Raw genomic sequence first — 23,686 nt, forward strand, 5'->3', positions numbered from 1 at the left:
CCGGCTGCCGGCCGCTCACGGTAGCTTATGGGAGCCCACTGCAGCCTTGCTGCAGCCTATGTTGTTGCCAGTGACTCACGGCAGCCCAGCTCCAGGTCAAGCTGTTGTTCACCATCTTAGCTGTAGAGGGCGCAGCGTCACTGACCCTCATGTGGGATCCGCTGCTCAGAGCTTGTGCTCCCAAGCCAACTTTTAATGCGCCACACGGCCGGCCCCTGCTGATCATTTCTATGTGGAAATGCTGCCCAGATCATCTGATTTGTGTGTGTGTGTGTGTGTGTGTGTGTGTTTACAGAAAAGCTCCAAGTCTAGATTTTTTATGAAAAAGCTCCCAATTTTGAATGATTGACAACTAAGTAAAATTTAAAAAAAAATACTGAAGGCCTACAAATACATGTCTATGGGTCTCTAGTTTATGACCTGTGGTCTATAAGATAATGTAAGTAATATGATCAATTTAATCACCCACATAGCAGAACTGATAAACCCAAGCAGTCCCCCAGGAATGTTGCTCAAAAGTTGAAGACCGCCTCTTTTGTCATCCTCAGAATCTTTTATACATTTTTGACTGTTGTTAAAAGTCATGGTAACACTTCAATTTTTTAAACATGATTTTGGTCTGAAAATAACATCATGAATTTACTCTATGCCTAGATATGGAGCACATTTTACGCTAATGATATGATTTAATCTTTAAAACAGTTCTGTTGAGATAATGCTACCTGTGCACAAAGAGGTTAATAATTTAAGGTAACATTAAGGTCACATAGCTAGCAAATGGTAAGACCAGGCTGTACACCCACACAGTCTACTTAAAAATGAACATTATGCTCTAGAACCTTCTGGAAACAGTAGTTTAGTGCCCTCAAGCAGAAGAATACTGTTTGGGGCTTTAAAAAGAGAGAAAGGTAAAATAAAAGGTTGAATAGCAATGGTGAGTTGTTTGTTGGTTTTGAGGAGTTTTGTTTGTATTTTGGATTAACAGTTTGGTTTTGAAGGTAATTACAAACTAGGAATTCCAAAAATGTTTTGAGCACTGAGAGCATCATTGGAATAAGCTAATAGTATTCAAGATAATGACTGAATGGGAAAGCCTCATTTGAGAAAGTGTAAATTCTAATGGGTATGTTACAAGATGAATTTTGTTACTTCATAATTAAGACTTCTTTTTTCTTTTAGTCTTTAAATTACTCATGCAAGAATATCTTCTACAATAAATGACAGAAATGGGAAGGCTGGATGATTTGAAAATTTTTCTTTTAATACAACAGTTTACTTTTCCTCTCCCATTTTAAACTTACAGGGTGGATGAAATTAGAATTCTATCCTACTTTTCTGTTCTAAGTGATTCTTTCTTTCTTTGAACCCTAGGGAATAGTTCCAAAACAGACAGACTTTATTGGCTCATTCATCTTCATTCCTTACAGAGAATGTGTTCCCTAGAAGCAACTAACCTGTCTTTTATGCCAAATGTCCCTGGAACACCATCCTCATAGCCAGTAGCCAGGTGATCCTAGGTGATAATGGTTAAAGAAAACCCCTTATATTCTTAGGATTAACTGTTTTGTTGCAGCCTTACTTTTAAGACTTCCAAGAAAATAATTCGTTTCAAAAGTTTTATTTTGGAGGTCCTTACACCTTCACAGATTTGATATATTTTATGATCTGAAATATATTTACTAGGTGTAGGAAAACGTGCACTGATGCTCCTTTTGCTGAATTGGGGATTGTCTTGCCTAGAATCGTTGGGTAAACTTAGATTTTTAATATTAAATTTATTGTCAAAATATTTGGTTGTTTTGAGAGACAGATGTGTTTAGCTTTACAGATATTGTGATACGGATCAGAAACCGACATAATGATGTAATTCCCACGATGGCTCAGGGTGTGATTGAATACAAGGAGAACTTCGGGGTGGATCCTGTCACCAGCCAGAATGTTCAGTACTTTTTGGACCGCTTCTTCATGAGCCGCATTTCAATTAGAATGTTACTCAATCAGCACTGTAAGTGTCCAGAAGTCAAGAGAAGAAACTAAATAAAATGTGTTGGTATAGTTTAAATTTATTTAGAAAACTTCCCTTTAAGGAAAATGTTCAATTTTACTTTTTTTGAGTATTACAAAAAGTAAATAGACTGCCATACAAAGGAAGTATTTTTATTGAATGTAAAATACTATGTTTATGTTTAAGGAACATATTTGTTCTACTGTTTGGTACTATTTAGAGAAACAGTAATCAAATCTAGAAAAGGTCCTTGGGTGTTTTAGCTGATTTTGTTTGTATTTTTATATTTTATTTCTTGATAGCTTTATTGTTTGGTGGGAAAGACAAAGGAAGCCCATCTCATCGAAAACACATTGGAAGCATAAACCCAAACTGCAACGTAGTTGACGTTATTCAAGGTAAATACTTATTTCAGAAAGGATGCAGAAATCAAAATTGTTGAGTGTTAGTTCTTGCTGTTAAAACAACTATTTATATCATGAGATAAAATGTTAGGAGCAAATGTATGGGTTTGCAAATAACTTTATGTTAATTATGCCTTATGTATAGGATGAATATTTTGTTGATACAATGCTTTGTTAGGCAAAATATGGTGATATTATGAGGGTTTCTGTTTCACTTCAAAAAATTCAAGTCCCCCTTTCTTAATTCCCTATTGAGTATATGAGGAGCCATAATTCATAATAGTTTGGTTTGCATCTTTTCACACTTTTTTCTGTTTATACTGTACTCATACACATAGATGATTGTCAGTCTTAACATTGTTTGTTGTTTTGGAAAATGGGGCACTCCATGTATATTTTTCTACAAGTTTACAGACTGTACCATTTTCAGTACTTATGGCCATACCCCCAGGTTTTTGAATGGCTGTATGGGTGTATAAAAATGTATTAATTCATCTTCCTACTGATGCATATTTAGGTTGTTTTAATTTTTTTTCTATTATTAACAGTACTGCAATGAGCATCTTTCCATATGTACTGACTTTTGTTAGTATTTTAGAAGGCATGGTTCCTAGAAATAAAAACCTTTAATATGCATTTAAAATTTTGATACCCCCCCCAAAAGGCATCAAACAATGAATGAGAGTTTCTGTTTCTTAAACCTTCACCAACTCTAAATGTTTGGTATAGGTAGTATAAATAGTTTCTTCTGCCTGTTTTTCTTTTTACTTTCTTTATAGTGTCTTTTTTCTATACAGATGTTTTTATTTTTTTTTGTAATCATATCTGTCATTTTTCCTTCAGGGCTATTAGGCTTTGTCATGTCATACTTAAAAAGATCTTCAAACTAAGTTTATGAAAGTGTATTTTCTTCTATAGAAAGTTTTAAAATTTCATTTGTCAATACTGTTGCCACCTTAATGCATGAAACAGAAGTAAATTTAACGCTTTTTTTTTGTTTTGATTCATACTAGATGGCTATGAAAATGCTAGGCGTCTATGTGATTTGTATTATATTAACTCTCCTGAACTAGAACTTGAAGAACTAAATGGTAAGCCTGATGTCTTTTCCTCAGTGATCAGTGCTATGATTTACCTGGGAAGGAATGATGGAAGAATTTAGATTTGTTTTAATATAAAAGGACTTTCATCAGAAGCCCTTTTCAAAATACTTCTTCATGGGATATGAAAGCTGAAGGAGAGCAATCATGTTAAAAATATTTGTGTGTGTGTGTGTGTGTGTGTGTGTGTGTGTGTGTGTGTGTGTGTGTGTAGTTAACTTAATTGAATTTTTTCTGAAATACATTTTGGCTTTTTATTCCCCATTTTCCTTATTTTTTAATTGGAACTGTTGATTCTTTGCTTATCTTTGGTTTTCTAGTTAGTCATAGAAAAAAAAAATGATGCCAAGAAAATTACATTTGACTTTTATGTGCACTTCAGTAATGTAGGGTTTATCCTTTAAGATTTTTAATTCCTGATTTGTAAATTTTTTTTTTTTTTATTGTTGAGGAAGTGAAAAGCCTAGAGATGTAAAAGAGGGAAGATGCTCATTTGAGAATCTGTTTATCTCTAATGGTCTTTTTTTTTCACCCTGATTTGTGCCTTTTGGACAAAAAAGGTTTAGATGCCTTGGAAGGAGATTGATGAATCTCACTGTTTTTCCTCGAGTTAGGGTAGCTTGGGTGAGGGAAAAACATTTCCTACGTTAACATGACCCTTTAAAAAGAATAAAATTAAACAGGCTTAAATCTAAATCATATTCTGGACCTAATAGTGGAAGAACAGTGGAAGAAGATACCCAGTTGAAAATAGAATTGCTTGGTGTTTTTCTAAAGCTGTATTAACTCTTTTGGTCCATAATGGTATCATTCAGTAAATAATAACCACAATGTACAAGTGATAGCTTGAGAACCTGAATTACTGTGGGCAGTTTCTGATGACCTATCCATGTTTCCAAGGGGCAGTTTATTCAGAGGAGAGTCTAGTTTATTGGCTGTGTTAGAATCCTAGCGTATGGGGTGTCTTAACTCCTTTGCTCTGCTGAAGGCTCTGTTTTATGCACTATCTGCCCCATCCCCCCAGCTTTACCTGGGCTCCTATTAAACGTTTGAATGTAAAATTAGCATCCCTTGATAAATTGATACTAGTTTAAACTTTTTCTTCAGATCTATATCTATAGAAATGGCTAAACAAAAACAGAAAACAATCCACGTAGGTGAAATATTTGAAAAAATGGCTTTAAAAAAAAAGAATATGTGAGCCAGACCGTGGAATTTATAGACTGTAACATTTCTTTTTGGAAAGTAAAATTCTGACCTTAAGGTTCTGTGTCCTTTCAAAAGACTGTCATAGAGGAGAATGGGGAGATGGGTTGGTCATATTGCAAGAATGATACAGGACTCACGTTGTCCCCGTCAGTTACTAATCTAGGTGGGCACGGGGTTCAAACGCTAATACAGTGAAGAACTGGTGGAGCAGGTCTCTCCCAGGTGATACTCTCTCCTCCATAGTAAATGTTTTCTTTTCATCACTACACAGTATATTCTTTAAAATTCTGTAAGCACATCTCCCTGTACTTTTATATTTTTCTCTTCTGCTCTGTAGCAAAATCACCAGGACAGCCAATACAAGTGGTTTATGTACCATCCCATCTCTATCACATGGTGTTTGAACTTTTCAAGGTTTGTAAAATAGTATTACATAACCTTTATCAGCCCTTTCCTGAGGTTAGAAATCTGCTCTGAAAGTTAAATACTTTATCGGGGTTTCCTCGGCTTCATTCAAAGATGTCATTTTATGTTGTCATATCACATTGCAGGAGACCAGCCTTTTGTCAGCACTGATGGGCACCTCAGTGTGGTGGTAAGCTCAGACTTGGGGGCCAGCAAGACCTTGTTTGAATTCCATTGGTGCCACTTAAAATGTGTGTGACCTTGGGCAAGTCACTCAGCCTTTCTGAGCCTCAGTTTCCTCTTCTGTAAGATGAGGATAATACTATCCAGTTTGTTAAGAAAATTTGGAGTGACATACTAAATGTCCAATACAATGGCAGCACATTATAGGTGCTCAATAAAGTTCAATATTTATATTTTTACAAATCATTTAGAAGAATGATTCTCAGCTTTCCACCCTTAAGGGACCAGAGTCCCACTGATGTGTGCTTTATTATTATTATTATGATTTTTTTTGAGAGAGTCATTTACATTGACTTACAGGGCTTCTGCTGTTACGTTTGCTCTTTACAACAAATTTTGAAAATGAAATAAAATTATGCTAGTCATGTTGAGAATATTGTTTTCCCCAAAAAAACATATTAACGGACTTGCTGGTAGTCAGGAAAGTTGGTGGTGAGGAGTGGTACAGGTCCCTGTGGCTGAAAGTGACACCCTAAATCAAACCTGTAGTCTTTCTTACTTTAGTTACCATGTCTTCAGCCAGCAGGAAACTAGAAGAGAGAAGAGGTTGCTTTCAGGCTGATCACAAACAAGAAAAATACACTGAAACAGAAAAACTGACAAAATGTCTTAGAGCAGCAAGGGTTCAAGAGCACTCTTTTGTTCTAAGACAGCAAGAATATATCTAATACCTTCCAAAAATCTATCAAAGTGGTTAAATAAATAAGAATTGGCACTTAAATGATTCAAATTGCTTTTTTATTTGAAATTTTAGTCACGTAAAGATCTTGTTCCCCATGATGCTTAATGAAAGAAACACTATTATACCATATCACACAAGAGATTTTACATAATGTTGCTAGAAATGGCCTCCTTCTGGAACCTGACCTTAAGTGACCTTTGGTAGATGATGGCATCTCCTCCTCAGGGATACTCAATTCTGATGGGTGAGCCGGGGCCACACTTATTTCCCAATTCAGTCCTGTCTTGCCCTTTTAACTTTATCTAGTCTTATCAGTTTCTACTCCTGCTGCATGTCATGTTATCATTTAGTGCTCATGATATGTTGGCATTGTATACTCTGTGTCCTTTAGAAATTGATCATAGCAGTTTAACAATGTAAACATGCTTAGTTTCAAACTAGTGGTAAATTGGATTTGTTTCTACATCATAATAAGATCATTACTGTTAATAGTATATGAAAAAAAAATTTTTTTCTTAAAGCAATTTATGACAATAAAATAGAAATGAAAGTTTTCAAAAATAAGGTTTGCCTGTTATCTACTAAATATAAAAGTATTTGGATAGAATTTTCTGCTTTAGTGTAAACTAGTTAAAAGTGTTGAGACATCATCTGGTTTTGCAAAATATGCAGAATTTAGTTGGAATCTTTAAATCAAAATACCTCACAAGTCCTCCAAAACTGACTTAATAATTTTTTCAAAAGTTAATTTTTAAAATATGGTTATAAGAATTATGATTCTTTGGCATATTTCCATCAAATTAAATTTTTTTAAAAAATTTCAAGTAGTGCATATATAGTTAAAAATTATAGTTTCTCTTTTTTTTAAGTTGTATTTTTAATGTAACCCTAATGTTATTTCAGAATGCAATGAGAGCGACCATGGAATACCATGCTGACAAAGGTGTTTACCCACCAATTCAAGTCCACATAACACTGGGTAATGAGGATTTGACTGTGAAGGTAAAATGCTTTTTGTGTTTTTTTTTTCAGTTGATGTACAGGCATGCGCATAATTTCTAGAAGACTTAATTTATTCTTAGGGGAAACAAATCCTATCCCTAATAGCTAATAAGCACATTGTTTTATTTATTGATTACAGAATTATCCCTTGAGTTTGTTTTTATTCCAGTCCCTAATTCAGATGATTCAAGTTAAAGTAAATCCTGGAGACACACAATTTAGTGGTGGTCATGAATATCCATTTTGATACCCACTTTGATATATAAAACCTAAAATATTGGGTATTTGTAGTGTTATGTAGATAGTACATAATTTTTTTGTTCATCGCCAGTGTATAGGAATATAACTGATTTTTGTGTACTGGTCTTACATCCTGCAGCCTTGCTAACCTCCTTTATTAGCTCTAATAATTTTTGTGGATTCCTTAGGATTTTCTGTATACAAGATCATGTCATCTGCAAATAGAGATAATTTTAGTTCTTCCTTTCCAATCTGAACTTTTCCCCTTGCTTAATTGGTATAGCTAGAACCTACAGTACAATGCCGAATAGAATTGGTGACAGGAGACATCCTTGTCTTTTTTCTGATCTTGGGAAAGCTTTTAGTCTTTAACCATTAAGTATGATGTAAGCTGGTTTTTCTTAGTATATGTGCTGCCGAAGTGAGTACATTAGCTGGTTTTTCATAAATACCATTTATTAGGTTGAGAAAGTTCACTTTTGTTCCTAGCTTGTTGAGTGTTTTTATCATGAAAGGATTTGGATTTTGTCAGATGCTTTTTCTGCATAGATTGAGATGATCATGTGGTTTTTATTCTGTCACTTGGTGTATTACATTGATTGATTTTTGTGTGTTGAACCAACTTTGCATTCTTGGGGTTAGTCTCACTTTTTACTTTCTCTCTCTCTCTTTTTCTCCCTCTCTCTTTTTCTCCCTCTCTCTGGTTCATTGAGGTTTTTTGCGTTGATATTCATAAGGGTTATTTATTGGTTTGTAGTTTTCTTATGATGTCTGGTTTTGGTATCAGGGTAATACTAGCCTTCTAGAATGTGTTGGGAACTATTCCCCCCTTTCTATATTTTAGATGTTTGTGAGGGATTGGTGTATATTCTTCTTTAAATATTTGTTAGGATCCACAACTGAAGCCATCTGAGCTTATTGTTGTGAGAAGATTTTTAATTACTAGTTCAATCTGTTCATTTGTTATAAGTCTATTCAGATTTTCTATTTCTTCCTGAGACAGTTTCTGTAATTTGTGTCTTTCTAAGAATTTGTCCATTTCACATAGCTTATCTAATTTGTTGGCATATAGTTGTTCATAGTATTCCCCTGGAATCTTTTTTATTTTTGTAAGACTAGTAGTACTGTCTCGTTTCATTCCTGATTTTATTCATTCAGTCTACTTCCTTTTTCCTTGGTCAGTCTAGCTAAAAGTTTGTCAATTTTGATAATCTTTTCAAAAAACCAACTTGTTTTGTGATTTTTCTCCATTGTTTTTCTATTTTGTGTTTCATTAATTTCCACTCGGTATTATTTCTTTCCTTTTGATTGCTTTGGAATTAGTTTCCTTTTTTTTTTAGTTTCTTTTTTTTTTTTTTAACCAGTTTTGTTTTTTTTTTTTAAAGATTTTTATTGGGGAATTGGGGGATGGGAACAGCGCTGGGGAATTGGGGGGAGGGGAACAGACAAGTTGCTGTCCTTTTGTTCTTCAGTCTAGTTGTGGAGGACGTTGCTTCACTGGCCCAAGGTGGCACGTTTTTTGGTTAAAATAATATTTTCTAGTGTACCACTTTAATTTCTGTCTTGTTTCTTTTATTATATTTCTTTGAGTTATTTTCTTAGTGGTTGTCCTAGGATTACATTCAGCATCTTTATTTGTAACAATCTAGTTCAAATTAATACCAACTTAATTTTAATAGTACAGCTTTGTTTTATATAGGTCCTTTCCCTTCCCCTCCCCATCTTTTGTGCTGTTATTGTCATAAAACATACATATTTATACATTGTATGTCCATCTACACAGATTTGTAATTATTGCTCTATGCAGTTGTCTTTAAGATAGAAAAATATTAAACCCAAAATACACTTACACTATCTTTTATATTTACTTAATGTAGTTACTTTTCCTGGTGTTCTTTATTTCTTCATGTGGATTTGATATACTGTCTAGTGTTCTTTCATTTCAGGCTGAAGGAACCTCTTTAATATTTCTTAATAGGACAGGTATACCACTGATGAACTCTTTCAGTTTTTGCTTATTTGAGAATGTTTTAATTTTTGCTTCATTTTTGAAAGATAATTTTGCTGAATATAGAATTCTTAGTTGTTAGTCTTTTTCTTTCAGTACTTTGAATATGTTAACTCTACTTAACCTATAGATCCTGCTGGTATAGAGCCTCAAGGTCAGTCAGAGGTAAAAAGTTTAGGGCCCTTTTCAGGTTTTTCCTAAACATGAGTATAGCCCGAGGCATGAACATGATCTTCTGGGTGCTCAGGATATCCCTGAGCTTTTCTAAGCCCTTATGCACATGTCATTCCCCAGCTTTTCCTATTAAGCTTTTTGGTTAGCCTATTGTTTGCCTTAAATGTTGTGTACTGCCTCAGGGGGCCCTCAAATTAATCAATTACCTTTAGTTATTTTTGACAAAAAACAAAAAAAATTTTTTTGACATAGGGAGTGCGTACAGGCAAGATGTTTTGCATTGAGAGCTCAGAGTTGGGACAGAAAAAGACATCCTCCCCTGTGGCTGCTGGGCTGCTGATTTCATTCTGATTGCATGTTATTGATGGGAGAGTGGTGGGAATAAGCCAAATTAAAACACCACAAATGTCACTGTTGTTTTTCCTGACTCACGCTCCCAAGATTGCGTCAAGACTTTGGTTAATTTCCAGAGCTGAACAAAGTTGATTCTGACAATTTTTTGCCTTTTTCTTGGTGCTTTGATGGAGCAGAGACTTTCTGAAACTCTTTTTCTCTACAATTTTTGCTGACATTACTCCTTCTATTCCTTTTGAGAAGACTTAACACTTATTCCAATTCCCATTCCTTTGTATGTGATCAGTTTTAGTTATGAAGTTTTGTTGTTTTGTTTGTTTTAACTGAAGCTTTTAAGATCTTCAGCTCTGTTCTGAAATTTCATAATGACATGACTTGGTGTAGGCCTTTTCTTATTTACTGAGCTTGGCCCATTAGAATTGAGAATTTCTGCTGTTTCCTTGATACTTTCTTCTGTACTGTTTCTCTTTCTGATAGTCATATTTGGAGAATGTTGGCCTTCATGAAATGATCCTCTATTTTTTTATATCTTTTTTCTCCTGTTTTTTATCTCTAACTTTTAATCCTATTCTATGAGATTTCCCTGACTTTAACTTCTCTTCTATTAAATTTTTAATTTCACTGTTATTATAAACTTCCAAGAACTCTTTATTTTTTTATTCTTTTTTTATAGCATTCTGTTCTAGTTTTATCTTTTTATCACTCTGGTGATATTAATAACTTTTAAAAAAAAATTAATATGTCTGCTGTGTGCACTGTTATCTCTGAATTTCTTTCTTCTGTTTATCTCTCTTGGCTGTTCATTTAAAAGAGTGAAACACAAATAAATATATGGCAGTACCATCTGTTTGCTGAAAAAGTATTGTGCACGTGTCACTTTTTTTTAAAGCCCAGATGCTAATGTGTGTCTAATTTTTGGTTAGTTATGTGTCAGCTACTTGCCCACGAGGTTTAATTGGTTCAAAATACATCCCTTACATCTTCTTTGGGGCTTTAATAAGTTATGCTACAGCAGGATCTTCCTTGCACCTTTTTTCTGCTTCTGGTTCTTGTGCTTTAGCTTACTGATCTGCAGATGCTTTCCATTACTTGTCATCCATCACTGCATGGCTCAAAGTTCACTGAGCTCCTAGGCACTCAGCAGAGACTCATTCTGTGCTGGTGGACAGGCTTTGCTCAGGGGACCTGTTGGTTTGGTTTAAAGAAAGGTTCGTAATAACCCAGAGTTTCCACTTCTAGGTATGTGTATACTCTGAAGGTTTAAAAACAGGTATTTAAGAAAAACGTATACATGGATGTTCATAGCAGCGTTATTCACAATAGTCAAAAACTGAAAATAGCCCAAAGGCCCATCAGTTGATGAATGGATCAACAAAATGTGATATATCCATCCAATGGAATACTATTTGGCCATAAAAAGAATGACGTATTCGTACCTGCTACAACATTGAAAACATTATGCAAAGTGAAAGAAACCAATCAACAAAGGCCATATATCATGATTTTAGTTATATGAAATATCCAGAATACGCAAATATAAAGGGGCAAGAAGTAGACTAGTGGTTGTTTTAATCAATAAAGACTCCAGGGTTTCTTTTTGATGTAATGAAAATACTCTAAAATTGACTGTGTTGATGGTTTCCACACATCTGTGAATATATTTAAAAATGTTGAGTTGTACACTTTAAATGGGTAAATTGTATGATATATAAATTATATTTCAATAAATCTGTTTTAAAAAACTCATAAGGATCTTGAAAAGACTGTTCTAGAAGCCCCAATTTAAGCCCTACCTGTAGACGAGGCTCTGCCTCTCCTGTTGCTTTTCCTCCTTACATCCAAGGTCACATGACTGCATCCACTCTTGTTAGATCTTTACGTGTTAAATGCTTGCTTTAATTTTCTTCAGGAGAGCTTTCATCCACATCACTTATCCTAGACTTTCAAGGTCAAGACCTGGGTTTTCCCCCCCATTCTTTAGTTTGTTCAAATTACTGACATTTTTCACCTTTTATCCCTCTGCTGAAAATCTTGTGAAAGAATTACTTTTTTTCTGCGTTATAACTCTAGTTGCTCTCAGATTTTGTGTTTAGTCTCTATTCAGTAAATCATGTAAATGTTATAGCCACATGTCTTTTAAATTAAAATATAAATGTCTTGGTTCATTTACTGTTGATGATTTTATAAACTTGACATTGAAAAGCTGTCGAGTAAGAGATTTCAGGAGCTCTGGGTGAGTTCAGGGTTAGTAAATTTCCTGCCTTCAGAGCTGTCATCAAGTTAGCAGAGGTTCATTTCCCTTGGACCTGAAATTCATATGAACTAGCTGAGGGAGCCCAGTGTTACCAGGAACAGGAAGTTAGGAATGGCAACTCTTGGTTAGATGACATTGAGAACTGGTAATTTCATGCATGGAAGAGAAAACTTTAAAAATAATTGGCTAACTTCTCTTCCTCGGCCCTCCTGTTGACATTACTCCACTACCTGTCTCTTTCATAATCTCTTTCCTTTTGCTTGCTGTAGGCTTATGATCATTCCCATGAGTCAAGATTTTTTTCTTCAAGTTATTATTATTTTTTAAAGATTTTTATTGGGGAATTGGGGGATGGGAACAGCGCTGGGGAATTGGGGGAAGGGGAACAGACAAGTTGCTGTCCTTTTGTTCTTCAGTCTAGTTGTGGAGGACGTTGCTTCACTGGCCCAAGTTGGCACCATCATTGTGCTCTTCCCGGGGGAGGCAGATCAGGCTCCAGCTTCTGGATGGCCGCTCACGGCAGCTTGAGGGCCGCTCATGGCAACCCACTGCAGAGGGGCTGCAGCCTACGCCGTCACCGGTGACTCACAGCAGCCCAGCTCCAGGTTGAGCTGTTGTTCAGCATCTTAGCTGTAGAGGGCAGTGTCACTGGCCCTCATATGTGGGATCCGAACTGGGGCCCTCTGGCGTCCCAAGCCAGCTCTTAACCAACACGCCACTCGGCCGGCCCTCTTCAAGTTATTTTAATCAGAGAATTTTAAAATTTAATTTTCACATCTCTTTCTCAATATATTTGTCATAAAGAGTGCCATTCTTCTTGTCTTAAATATATACAGACCAAATGTCTGTCTCTCCCTTTATTCCCTCCCTCCCTGTTCCCAAAGAACTCAGATCCTCTGGTATAATATCATCTCTTACAACTCTCTTGGAAACTCTTGACCAGCTTTAAAATCTATTGGTTGCAGTTTATTGTATTTCGGGCTGCAAAGCAGAGGTTACCTTTATCAGTTTTTAACTATATTCCTATGGCTTAGTTTACCCCCTTCACCTGTAAGACTCTCAGAGTCACCTCTGTCCTTTCTGCTTCACTCTGCTTTTCTCATACTAGCCTATGGCTAGAAATCAACTTCTTGTTTCATACCTAGCGGGTGCTATAGCCTTTCTGGCCAGAGGTTAAGGCAAACCAGGAAGTATTTACTGACTTGTACCTTTTTATTTTCATATCTATTCTTTTTTTTTTTTTAGCTGAGCCATCCTGCCACCTGTTGGCAGCTCAGCGACTGCTCAGCGCGGGCCGGCAATCGAACTGCTGTTGCTCAGAGCTCACACTCTTGGGCGAGCTCTTACCCAACTGAGCCACTCGGCCAGCCCTCATATCTATTCTAATATGTGTTTTACTTAGTATTCACAGAACCTTTAGGCATCATAGTCATGTTACCAGCAAATGTGCAGCAAAGCATGAAATTAAAGGATGAATAATTAACAGATTAATGGGTCTCAGAAAATATGCAGAGCTCTTTACTCATCTTACTAAAATAAATCTCTTCATAGGGCTTTGAATTCATGGCCAACACAAATTTTAAGCATAATGCTACACACAGGTTCTTAATAAAGTCCTTGTATATTTTCTTACTGCAATTATCTAACTGTAGATAGATCAGAGGCAGGTCTTCAAATGGTATTTCAAAGCAGGTTTTTATTTAATAAAAAATTGAAATAGCTGTTTAATTTTCATTGTGAAAGTAATATACAGCAGATCCTCGAATAATATTTATTCAACATCATTTAGTTATAACTAAATGAGATGCTGTAGGAACTTAGCTCTTGTTTTTATCAATTAGTCTTACAGTAAAATTGGTTTCCTTATATGTCATTAGTTTACTTAAATAGTCCCCTATTTAGGTTGTAATCCAGTTTTGTCTATTCTCCATAGTGCTGTGATGGGAATTTTCACACATTCTTCGCATACTTTTCTGATTACTTTTTTAGGATAAACATTGTTGGGGCAAAGGGTTCATGCGTTTTTCATCTGGTTGCCAAACTGCCCACGAGAAAGGAATAACAAATTTATTCCTACACCCGAGATAGGCTTAGTTTCTGCCATATACTGTCCTACGCACTGTTAGTGTGACTTCAGTAAAGACACACAAAGCCACAACATTAAATTTGTATTATGATGGAGTTTACTGTGTATTAGGATTCTACACATTAGAGGCGTTAAGTCCAGCAGTGAGGGAAACATTTACATTTGCCACTTGGATTGCATGGTATTCGTTTTGAAAAGCCATACTCCAGCCAGTGGTTAAAGTGTGCACTGAGGATGCGTTGGTGTTCTACTATTTATGGCACTTGGTCATAGAGAGCATGATCCTTTCTCATCTCAGATGAGTGACCGAGGAGGTGGTGTTCCTTTGAGGAAAATTGACAGACTCTTCAACTACATGTACTCAACTGCACCCCGGCCTCGTGTCGAGACGTCTCGAGCAGTGCCCCTGGTATGTATGTGATCAAGAAATAATGATGTGTGTTCTTGTGAGTTGCCCAAAAATAAATTATTTACCAAGTACATCAGTTAAGCCATTGTGTAGGATATACCACAAGGGAGAAGGGAAGCTGTTAGAAAAAGACACTTTCCTCTAAATTTAAACAGCCTTTAGTTATGGTTTTTTTTCTTTTGATTGAAGAGCATAAAACAAAGAGTATTGTTTTAAAGGTTCTCTTGCCAAGCGTGACAGTGACATGTCAGTAGTTTTCATGTGGTAAACTGCATTTTGATACACTGTTTCTAATGTGGGACTAAATTAGCAGTTTTACTGGTATTTGGTCCACGCTGATTTAATTGTCAGTGTTGACTTTTTTTCCCCCTTAAGCACTTATAATTAGAAAGCTCTCATACTCTAGACTCAGAAATAAGCCTAGAGTTCTGATCAGTTTACTCACAACCTGGTAATGGCTCAAATTATAATTGTTTTGCTGGTATTTTTTTATTTTTATTTTTGTTACCTATTTTCAGGTTTATTAAGATTAGCTTTAAAAAAAAAAAACTTTATTGGGGAACAGCCATGGTCATTGGCCACACATTGCTTCCATGCTACAATGGCATAGCTGACTCTTCTAAGGAGGGTGCAGCTCACAGTGGCCCATGCGGGGACTGAACCGGCAACCCTGGTTTTATCAGTACCACACTTCAACCAACTGAGCCTAACCGGTCACTCCCAAGATTAGCTTTTAAATTGACTCCATCCTTGTCCTCCAAACTGCAGGAAAGTGCTTTGCCCAATCTCTGACCTATAATTCTGGAAGAACTGCTCTTCTAAGCTTTGAAACTTGTCTGGCATACACACTGGAGTTGTGCTGGAACATGAAACACAGAATAAGATGGATCTACTTTAGACTTTTTCTAGGAAGTTACTAAAAGAACTTCATTCTAATAGTTTTACCTGTTAGATAGCACAAATCCTGTAGCTACAACTGTAATGTAGTTCATGTCTTACCAAACTTAAAATGCTCCAGCAGTGTGCTTTTCAAATTGAGATATGTGCATCCGTGTGCCAAGGGCAGACAAGGTCAAATAATAAATATCAGCATCTTCTTAGATTCTGACTTTATCCTAAGAAGTAAGGGGTGTGATGGGATGTGCTGCTTTTGTAATAAATATTTTCTTGGAGAGTGGGGTAGCATACTAGTCCAGACTCGGGACCAAACTGTCTGGTTCCATTCCTGACTCCACTGCATCCTAGCTGGGTAGCTTTGGGAAAATTATTGACCTTTTAATACCACAGTTTCCCCAATTGTAAAAATTGAGTTATTGTTAGGATTAAGAAAGTTAATATATGTAATAATACTTTTTATAGTGCCTGGCACACAGTAAATACTATTGGGTTGTTGGAAAAGTCATGATGTATTTTTTCTATGATTTTCGTTGCAAAAATGCGTCATGACTTTTCCGACAACCCAATATATAAGTGTTTGTTTAGGATGCAAAATTTATGTGAATTTTTAAGAAAACAGGAGGCTTGACACGGCACAGGCTCCCCTAAGATCCTACACAGCCTTACCAAGGGGAAGACTGTTGTTAAGCTTTCAGAGCCTCTTTCCTGATGTCACGGCCACTTTGTGAGTGGACCCAGTCAGCATGCACAGGGGCAGCTGGAGAAAGGCTGCCTGATACCCACATCAGGGGGCACCTTGTCTGCCTGATTCCTGAGAGCTTCGTCCACGTGGATGCCTTCCGGGGGGCAGCTACATGGATGGAATAGCTTCACACTGTAAGTCCATTCAGAGACCATCCACACTTCCCTTTTCTAGACCTCCTCATCAGCTACCCAATGCTGTTCTTTCTAAATGCTTGACCAGCCAGCTTGTTTGCCACTGCCCGTGACTCCATGTAGCTGGTCCACCTTGAGTGGTGCCCACTGGAAGGATTTACTTTCCCTCCTGCCCCTGAGAGAGATGGTGGTGGGGAAAGGCAGCCCACTTCTGGCTGGTGCTGGCATATAGGAGATCCATCAGTGTGGATCAGGCCCGTGCTGTTCTTCTCTGTGAGCTGTGAGCCTAGGGGAGGCCCCACCAGTGCACAGGTGTGGTTGTGGGAGAGGCAGTGATAAAACAGATCGGGCACCAGCGGGTCCTGCGCCACCTGCCGTGCAGTTTTCTTGGGGCCATTCCTGGAACTAGTTAACTTTATCAGTCAGGGTCCCAACAGAACAAGAGATAGCTCACTCAAATTATGATAAGGAAGGCTTATTTACAAAGAGACAAATTGCAGAGCTATGAGTAGATAGTACAGGAATCCAGGGCTCCTAGGAGTAGAGCTGTCACCACCCAGAATCAAAGGGAAAAGGAGAGCTGAGCAGAGCCCGGAAGAAGGGAAGACTGCAGACGCAGCTGCTTACTATCAAGGGGCCCAGCCTGCCCAAGCGAAGCAGCTTCAACCGGCGGGAAGCAGGGGAGTGACTCCTGTTGAACTCCTACTGGGTTCCCCCTTGGCGGGACCCACTGGAAGCAGAAGGCACAGGAACCCACTGACATCACCCATTCAGATCAGCCTCCCAGAGCAAGGAGGAATGTTGGAGAGTGGATAGTTGGTTTGGAAGGCTGAACAGATACTCGAGTCAGAAAAATCAAGTAATAAATAGTGGAGGTAGGAAAAACTGGAGATTGAATTTGTTAATAGTGCTCTGATTCCTGAATCCACGTGAGCCCTTAACTACAGCATAATATGGAATATCATTGAATATCTGACTTGGTTATAAAACCCATTTTTACATTTATCTGAATGTTTTGCTTTGTATTTAAGAATTGGTAGGATTTATCTAGGTAAAGAAGGCCATTCCGGAGACTGGGAACAGGATGAACAAAGACTCGGAAGTGAAAAATAGCATGACATGTTTGAGGAACTTAAGAGCAGGACATTTAGTTTAGCTGGACCGGGAAGTGGAAGGCAGAGACTTGATCTTATCAGATGTTGAAAGTTCTTTTTAGAAGCTTGGATTTTTATCTCAAGGCAGTGGATTGGGGATAAGGGGTGGGAGGTCTGTGCTTTGAAGAGTTTTAAGCAGGGAAGTGACTTGTCAGTGAGAATTAAGAAAGTAGGCCTATTATGGATCTCTTCCAGGTTCAGAACACAGACTGGAAATTCATGGTATGAAATCATGAGATATATCTTTTAGGATGCAGCAAGGCTTTTTCTACTCTTGCTTCTAAAAGAGAAGAGAGAACATGTTTTATATGAAATTTCCCAAAGCAGTGTTGGGATACTCTAGAGCAGGCCTGTGAAGTAAAGCAACATGCTTTTTCCAACCCCCACAAGGCACTTCTAGAAAAAGAATGAACACTTCTAAATGACCAGAGCGGGGTCCTCTAATGTGGTGCTTAGCTGCGTTCCAGCTTGATCTTTATGAATACTTAGGTATTAGCAGGTCTCTTAGATGCCAGGCTCTGATAGCCCTGGGGCACTCAGTTGCATTTATTTTCATTAAAAAAATATTTCAGTATGTGGCTTTCTGAACAGAATTTTGTTTTTCTCATGTCACAGGCTGGTTTTGGTTATGGACTGCCCATCTCACGTCTCTATGCACAGTACTTCCAAGGAGACCTAAAGCTGTATTCCCTAGAGGGCTACGGGACGGATGCAGTGATCTACATTAAGGTAGCAATGCTAGTCTTCTTGCGGGAACAAGACTTCATTCGATTAGAAGAAAAAATGCCAATATTTATAGCTGAAATGAAGTTTTCCTCTACCTCATGATATTAAAGTAGAAGTCTATGGCTTTTTATATGGGACCTCATCTGTTTTGACAAATGATCTCCTTGACTGTGGGAAAAGAAATGCTGTCATTGTCATGATCAGGACTATGGTTGTTAATAGGAAAAATGTTGGGTTAGAGTGGGGAATCATAAAAAGTTTTATATCTTACAAATTTAGTTTTTACATAAAACACATTAATGGACATTGACCCATGAGTCTTTTGATGTACTGCCAAGGTCTTTTCTCTGTATAGGGATGTGCAGATTGAAGTTTCAGTTGTCTTTCTTGTAGAAGCTGTACTCAAAGTGCATTTTTTTGTTTGTTTTGTTTTGTTTCTTTAACAAAGGAACAACCAGGTACACAACCCTTTTTGGTTTTTATGTGGTCCTTAACAGATGTCTTCTACTGATTTGACAGCAATTTTTATGTGACTTTCCTCCATGAGTCTTTCCAAAAACATTTGTCTTACTTTTTGAAGAACTCTCCGCCTTTATTTTGGCACTTTAAGTAATGCTGGATTACATTTTGTATTTACAGCGACAGATGCAATTGCATAAGCAGATTTAGGAGCAAGCACAGGCTGGTGGTAAGCCTGTAGCTCACCAGGCTGGAGAGGCACTTAGCCTACGCGCCTGCGATGTTCCCTGTGGTTATGCAGAGATCAGTATCTTTTCCAGGGATGGAGAGCACCAAGCTCCATCTGTTCACTAGATTGGTTAAGCGGTGGGCTGTTGGTGCCTAATTATTTAATGACTAGTTTCTTGTTATGGCCACTAGATGGCAGTGAAGACTTTATATTGGAAAAAAAATTTACCTGAAAAGGTTAAATTCTTTCAAGATAATAGTTCTTTTTTTCTTTTTTTAACCATCTCAATTGTAAGGAACTTAAAAAGGACAGTGTGAAGGCAATATTTTTATCACCAATTGTAACCTCTTTGATCCAGCCAAAAAATCAAAGGGTGCTGGTAGTTCTGGCATATTTAAAGAGAAAATATAGATGAAAGGTTTTTAGTTCCATTTTGGAAAAAATAGATGACAGTCTTACAGAATCATTAAAATCATCAATGTCAAAGACCTTCCTTCACATTATCACAGTGAAATTTACAGCTGAATATTTTCTACATCTTGGAGAATGCCTGTGTCGTTTTGTTTTGTTTTTTTTTAAGATTTTATTGGGGAATTAGGGGAGGGGAACAGCGCTGGGGAATGGGCGAGGGGGGTTAGGGGTGGGGGGGAAAGGGGAACAGACAAGTTGCTGTTCTTTTCTTCAGTCTAGTTGTGGAGGACGTCGCTTCACTGGCCCATGTTGGTATTATCATTGCGCTCTTCCCGGCTGAGGCAGATTGGTCGCCGGCCTCTGGACGGCCACTCCTGGCGACTCTTAATAGCTCACACTGGCTGCCAGCCACTCCCAGTAGCCAAAGGCAGTCCACTGCCACAGGGGCTGCAGCCTACACTGTCGCCAGCAACTCACGGCAGCCCAGCTCCAGGTCAAGCTGTTGTTCAGCATCTTAGCTGTAGAGGGCAGTGTCACTGGCCATCATGTGGGATCCGAACCGGGGCCCTGCTGTTCAGAGCTGGTGTCCCAAGCCAGCTCTTAACCAACGTGCCACTCGGCCGGCCCGAATGCCTGTGTCTTAAGGTTGAAATTCTACTGAAATACCCCAACTTGGAGAAGATAATGAGGAACATAGTTTATCTAGGTTCCAGTGATACACAGGAAGTTGAAATAGAATAGTGAATTAATTGTAATGATATATTGGAAACATGAAATTATGCATGCTGCAGAAATCATATACGCTGTAACTGAAATTGCTGGCTTTAATGGCAGGAGGAAAAGACACAGGATCAAACCCAGGGCCAAGAATGGTTCATTCAAAAGCCAAGATGCCTTAGACATAGTTTTATATTTATTGATAATAGTATTATATTGAATCTTTAAAAAGACAGTGACTATACTGAAAAAATATTTTTCTAATAAGTAATTAAAATAGAGTTCATTAAATGATTGTACCATTATATTAAGGTGCATATGTCAATTTTTATGCTTTTATAGTTACATGACTTTTTCAGTTAACCAGTTTGTTTCTGGGTCGTGTTTTATAAAAGGTGTTTATTACACCTGTGTAAGATTTCAGTCTAGCAGCTTCCTGGCTGGCTGGAGAATTCCTGCAAGCTACAAACCAGTCCATATGCACGCCAGGCAGTGCCACAGACTTAGTAACACATTTCAAATATGTGCACTGTTTTACAATGTATGGAGACAGTATTACGATTAATCAAATACAAAGCCAATGAATTGTTGTTTAATTGGTACTAACCTTATTGCTACTGTATAGTTTCTCAAATAATGGATCCTAAAAACATGGCCATACTTAGGTTCTGCTTTTCTTTCAGGCTCTGTCAACAGAATCAATAGAAAGACTCCCAGTGTATAACAAAGCTGCCCGGAAGCATTACAACACCAACCATGAGGCTGATGACTGGTGTGTCCCCAGCAGAGAACCAAAAGACATGACAACATTTCGCAGTGCCTAGATATGCTTGGGACACCTGGGAATTCCAAGTGTGGCTTTTGTATTAGATTTGGAAGGGATGGTGTTCAGAACTGCATTATACCAAATACTTCATGTATCCTTTTCACAGTAACTATTTGGGTAGAATAAATGGAATCTGAGTTCCATTTATGCCTGTTAAATCTCCTGTCAAACCTACCTATTTGACGCTTATATTTTCACAGTTAATTGAACATATTTTTAAATAACTGTAGTTTCGGTCAACTTTTCTCTTTAAGGTAGACATCAGAAGAGTGGAAGTCTTTGGGTTTCTACAGGAAGCTGTGTGGTTTTTAAAATACAATTTTCATTTAAGTCTGCTGGAAACATTTCCTTAGTAATACTGATAAGCTAGTTAGCCATCTTTCAGTTATTTGGAGGAGTTCTGCCATCCTTTATGTATTATAGTAGTGGCAACTGTTATAAGATAGTCTTCACATACCAGTGACCAATTGCAGGTAAAGCCGAACCAGTTGTTCTGTTAGGACAGAACCAGCCACCTTTCAGCATCTGCATGCATTATCTTAGCTCTGAAGTTAATTTATCATTTTAAAATTTATTGTGAAAGATTGTCATGACTAGTTCCGTATGGATCTAAGCCAAGATCATGGGCAGTCTACTTTGAATGTGCTTATGATTAATGCAAGGGGAAATTTTCCTTAAAATTTCCTAAAAAAATTTCCTAAAATTTTCCTAAAAACAAACTAGCAACTGCTGATTTTCTAGAGAAGAAATTGAGGGCAAAGCACTGAGTCCCAAAATCTGAACATTACTGAGATTACCTAGAGGAGCTTTTGAGGAGCAGAGCCTTTCTGGGTCCTACTGCATACATGCTGAATTAGACTCCACAGCTAGAGCCCAGGAATCTCTAAAAATGCTTCCTAGGTGAGTCTGATGCATCATCTAGTTAGGGAACCATTCTTTTAAAATGAGTAATAATAATACCACATTTACTAAAGTAACAGATATCTTTAGGTTTTGGTTTTGACCTTTTGAAAGGTGAGACTATTAGACTGTAGGGTGGCAAAGTGAATCTCAAGCCTGGTACAGTTAGGAGCATAGTTAGAAGCAGGAGATAAGATGATTACTGGAGAACAATAGCCAGATAACCGAAGGATCAGAACCCTAAATGCACAAATCTTGACAAAGAACATACATTTTATAAGAAATATCTAGACTTTGTTATCAGGAAAAAAGCCAATTTGGGCTTATCGCAGCAATCCTTGCATTTGTGTGATAATTTGTAGTCTACAGATACTTTGGTATGTTAATGATAGCTCCATCGGGCTTTAAAACAGAAAGATACAGAGCAGGTGATATCATCCTTGTGTTGGGACTCAGAGTGGGGCCCAGAGTTGCACAGAATTGGAGCCAGGGCCCAAGCTGTATATGCTGGTCACGCCGTCAGCCGCCAAACCTGGGAGACCATGAAGTTAGGAGACTATGTTGTTAGTCATAGCTCATCTTTAAGGTGACGGAAAAACAGTGACAATAAATTTTAAAGTAAGATTTTAAATGTTTAAAGAACAGCTTTACTACTTAAAGGAGGGAACTTTATCTATCTGGAAAATGCATTTAGTTGAAACACCTCACTCTCAAAAGGATTACATAAGCTTAACAATTCTATATAAATGTGTAAATTGGGAGGGATGTTAAAGGACAGTTAGGCCAGAACCCTGATATGACAGATGGTGATCCTGAGACTCAGGGTATGTGGTTTGCCCAAGGCTTCTTATCTAATCTGACCAAATGTAGGAAAAAGAGGTCTTTTATGTAACCTATTGTTCCTTATACATTTTGTGAGAAACAATAGGATATGCTAATAGATGATTTTTATTAGTTCAATATAATTTTTTAGCTTTAAATTACACTTTTCTTGTAATGATAAAATTTTTAGACTCCTTTGAATCAAAGTTATCTACTTTCTTTCCTAAACAAGACATTTGTACAACTGACATAAACTTGATGTTTTTACGTATGAAACGCTCCCCCCCCCAAAAAAAAAATTTTTAACCTTTTCCTCTTTATTTAAGAGCTAAGAAATGGCGTTTTCAAAGGAAAAGTGAAATCTTTTCCTTTAGCTTCTTTTTTGGTATAATAATGGCTCTTTACTTTGTTGTGGTAATGGACAGAAAATTACATAGAAAAATATTTCAGAGAAAGCTTTTTCCTGGTTGGTTTTAAATCATTGTGCCACCTGAAAAGTTTTTAGATTTTTTACACTATTTTGTCTACCAGCATTTAAATGTGATGCCATGTAGATATAGAAATATACTGAAGGATAAGAATTGATACTAAGTGATTTTTATAACCTGGGCATTTAGGGAATGTGCCAACGTTTTTTAGAAAGAATCGCAAAAATATTCTGCCCTGTACTTAAAATACTGGCTGGCTTTAGATATCTTCATGCTCAATAGCAATCACTTTCTTGCACTGTGAAGTTTTTACATGAAGATGTTGAGGTGGGAGTCTACCATGTTATTTTATAAAATGTTTTGTGAATGGCAATAAACTGAAAACATGAATCAACTCTTAGTTTGAAAATTGAATTGGGTCAATTTAGATTTTGAAAATACAATTGTTTTTTAAATAAGTCTTTCATCATCCAGGCTCAATGTTCTGTAAACATTCAATAGTTTGTAGTTAGTTGGCTTGCATTAAATCTCACAATCTTCAGTAGAGGAAGGATTTGAAACTTAGATTTCCAATGTGTGTATTCTAATGGAGAAAGCCAGAGGGAGCGTTTGTATGGTTTGAGTTATCCTAGATTTTCATTATCCAAACACCCACAGGTGACTTAT

General features: G+C 37.2%; 1 protein-coding gene across 2 annotated transcripts in view; it reads left to right on the top strand.

Moving 5' to 3' along the window:
• PDK1 (pyruvate dehydrogenase kinase 1) overlaps nucleotides 1-23,414 on the top strand; it is a 29,589-nt gene extending 6,175 nt beyond the window's left edge. The window contains exons 4-11 of one of the 2 annotated variants that reach the window (XM_019656802.1): nucleotides 1,821-2,005; nucleotides 2,308-2,403; nucleotides 3,423-3,500; nucleotides 5,056-5,132; nucleotides 6,952-7,050; nucleotides 14,465-14,575; nucleotides 18,118-18,231; nucleotides 20,728-23,414. In XM_019656802.1, the coding sequence (XP_019512347.1) occupies nucleotides 1,821-2,005; nucleotides 2,308-2,403; nucleotides 3,423-3,500; nucleotides 5,056-5,132; nucleotides 6,952-7,050; nucleotides 14,465-14,575; nucleotides 18,118-18,231; nucleotides 20,728-20,868 (901 nt within the window). In that variant the 3' untranslated portion in view covers nucleotides 20,869-23,414. Of the gene's footprint in view, nucleotides 1-1,820; nucleotides 2,006-2,307; nucleotides 2,404-3,422; nucleotides 3,501-5,055; nucleotides 5,133-5,269; nucleotides 5,314-6,951; nucleotides 7,051-14,464; nucleotides 14,576-18,117; nucleotides 18,232-20,727 lie in introns of both variants that reach the window. The other variant, XM_019656803.1, reaches the window with a different exon arrangement.
• Nucleotides 23,415-23,686: the final 272 nt, after the last annotated feature.

Source organism: Hipposideros armiger, unplaced genomic scaffold, assembly GCF_001890085.2.
Source record: "Hipposideros armiger isolate ML-2016 unplaced genomic scaffold, ASM189008v1 scaffold_266, whole genome shotgun sequence".
Taxonomy (NCBI): domain Eukaryota; kingdom Metazoa; phylum Chordata; class Mammalia; order Chiroptera; family Hipposideridae; genus Hipposideros; species Hipposideros armiger.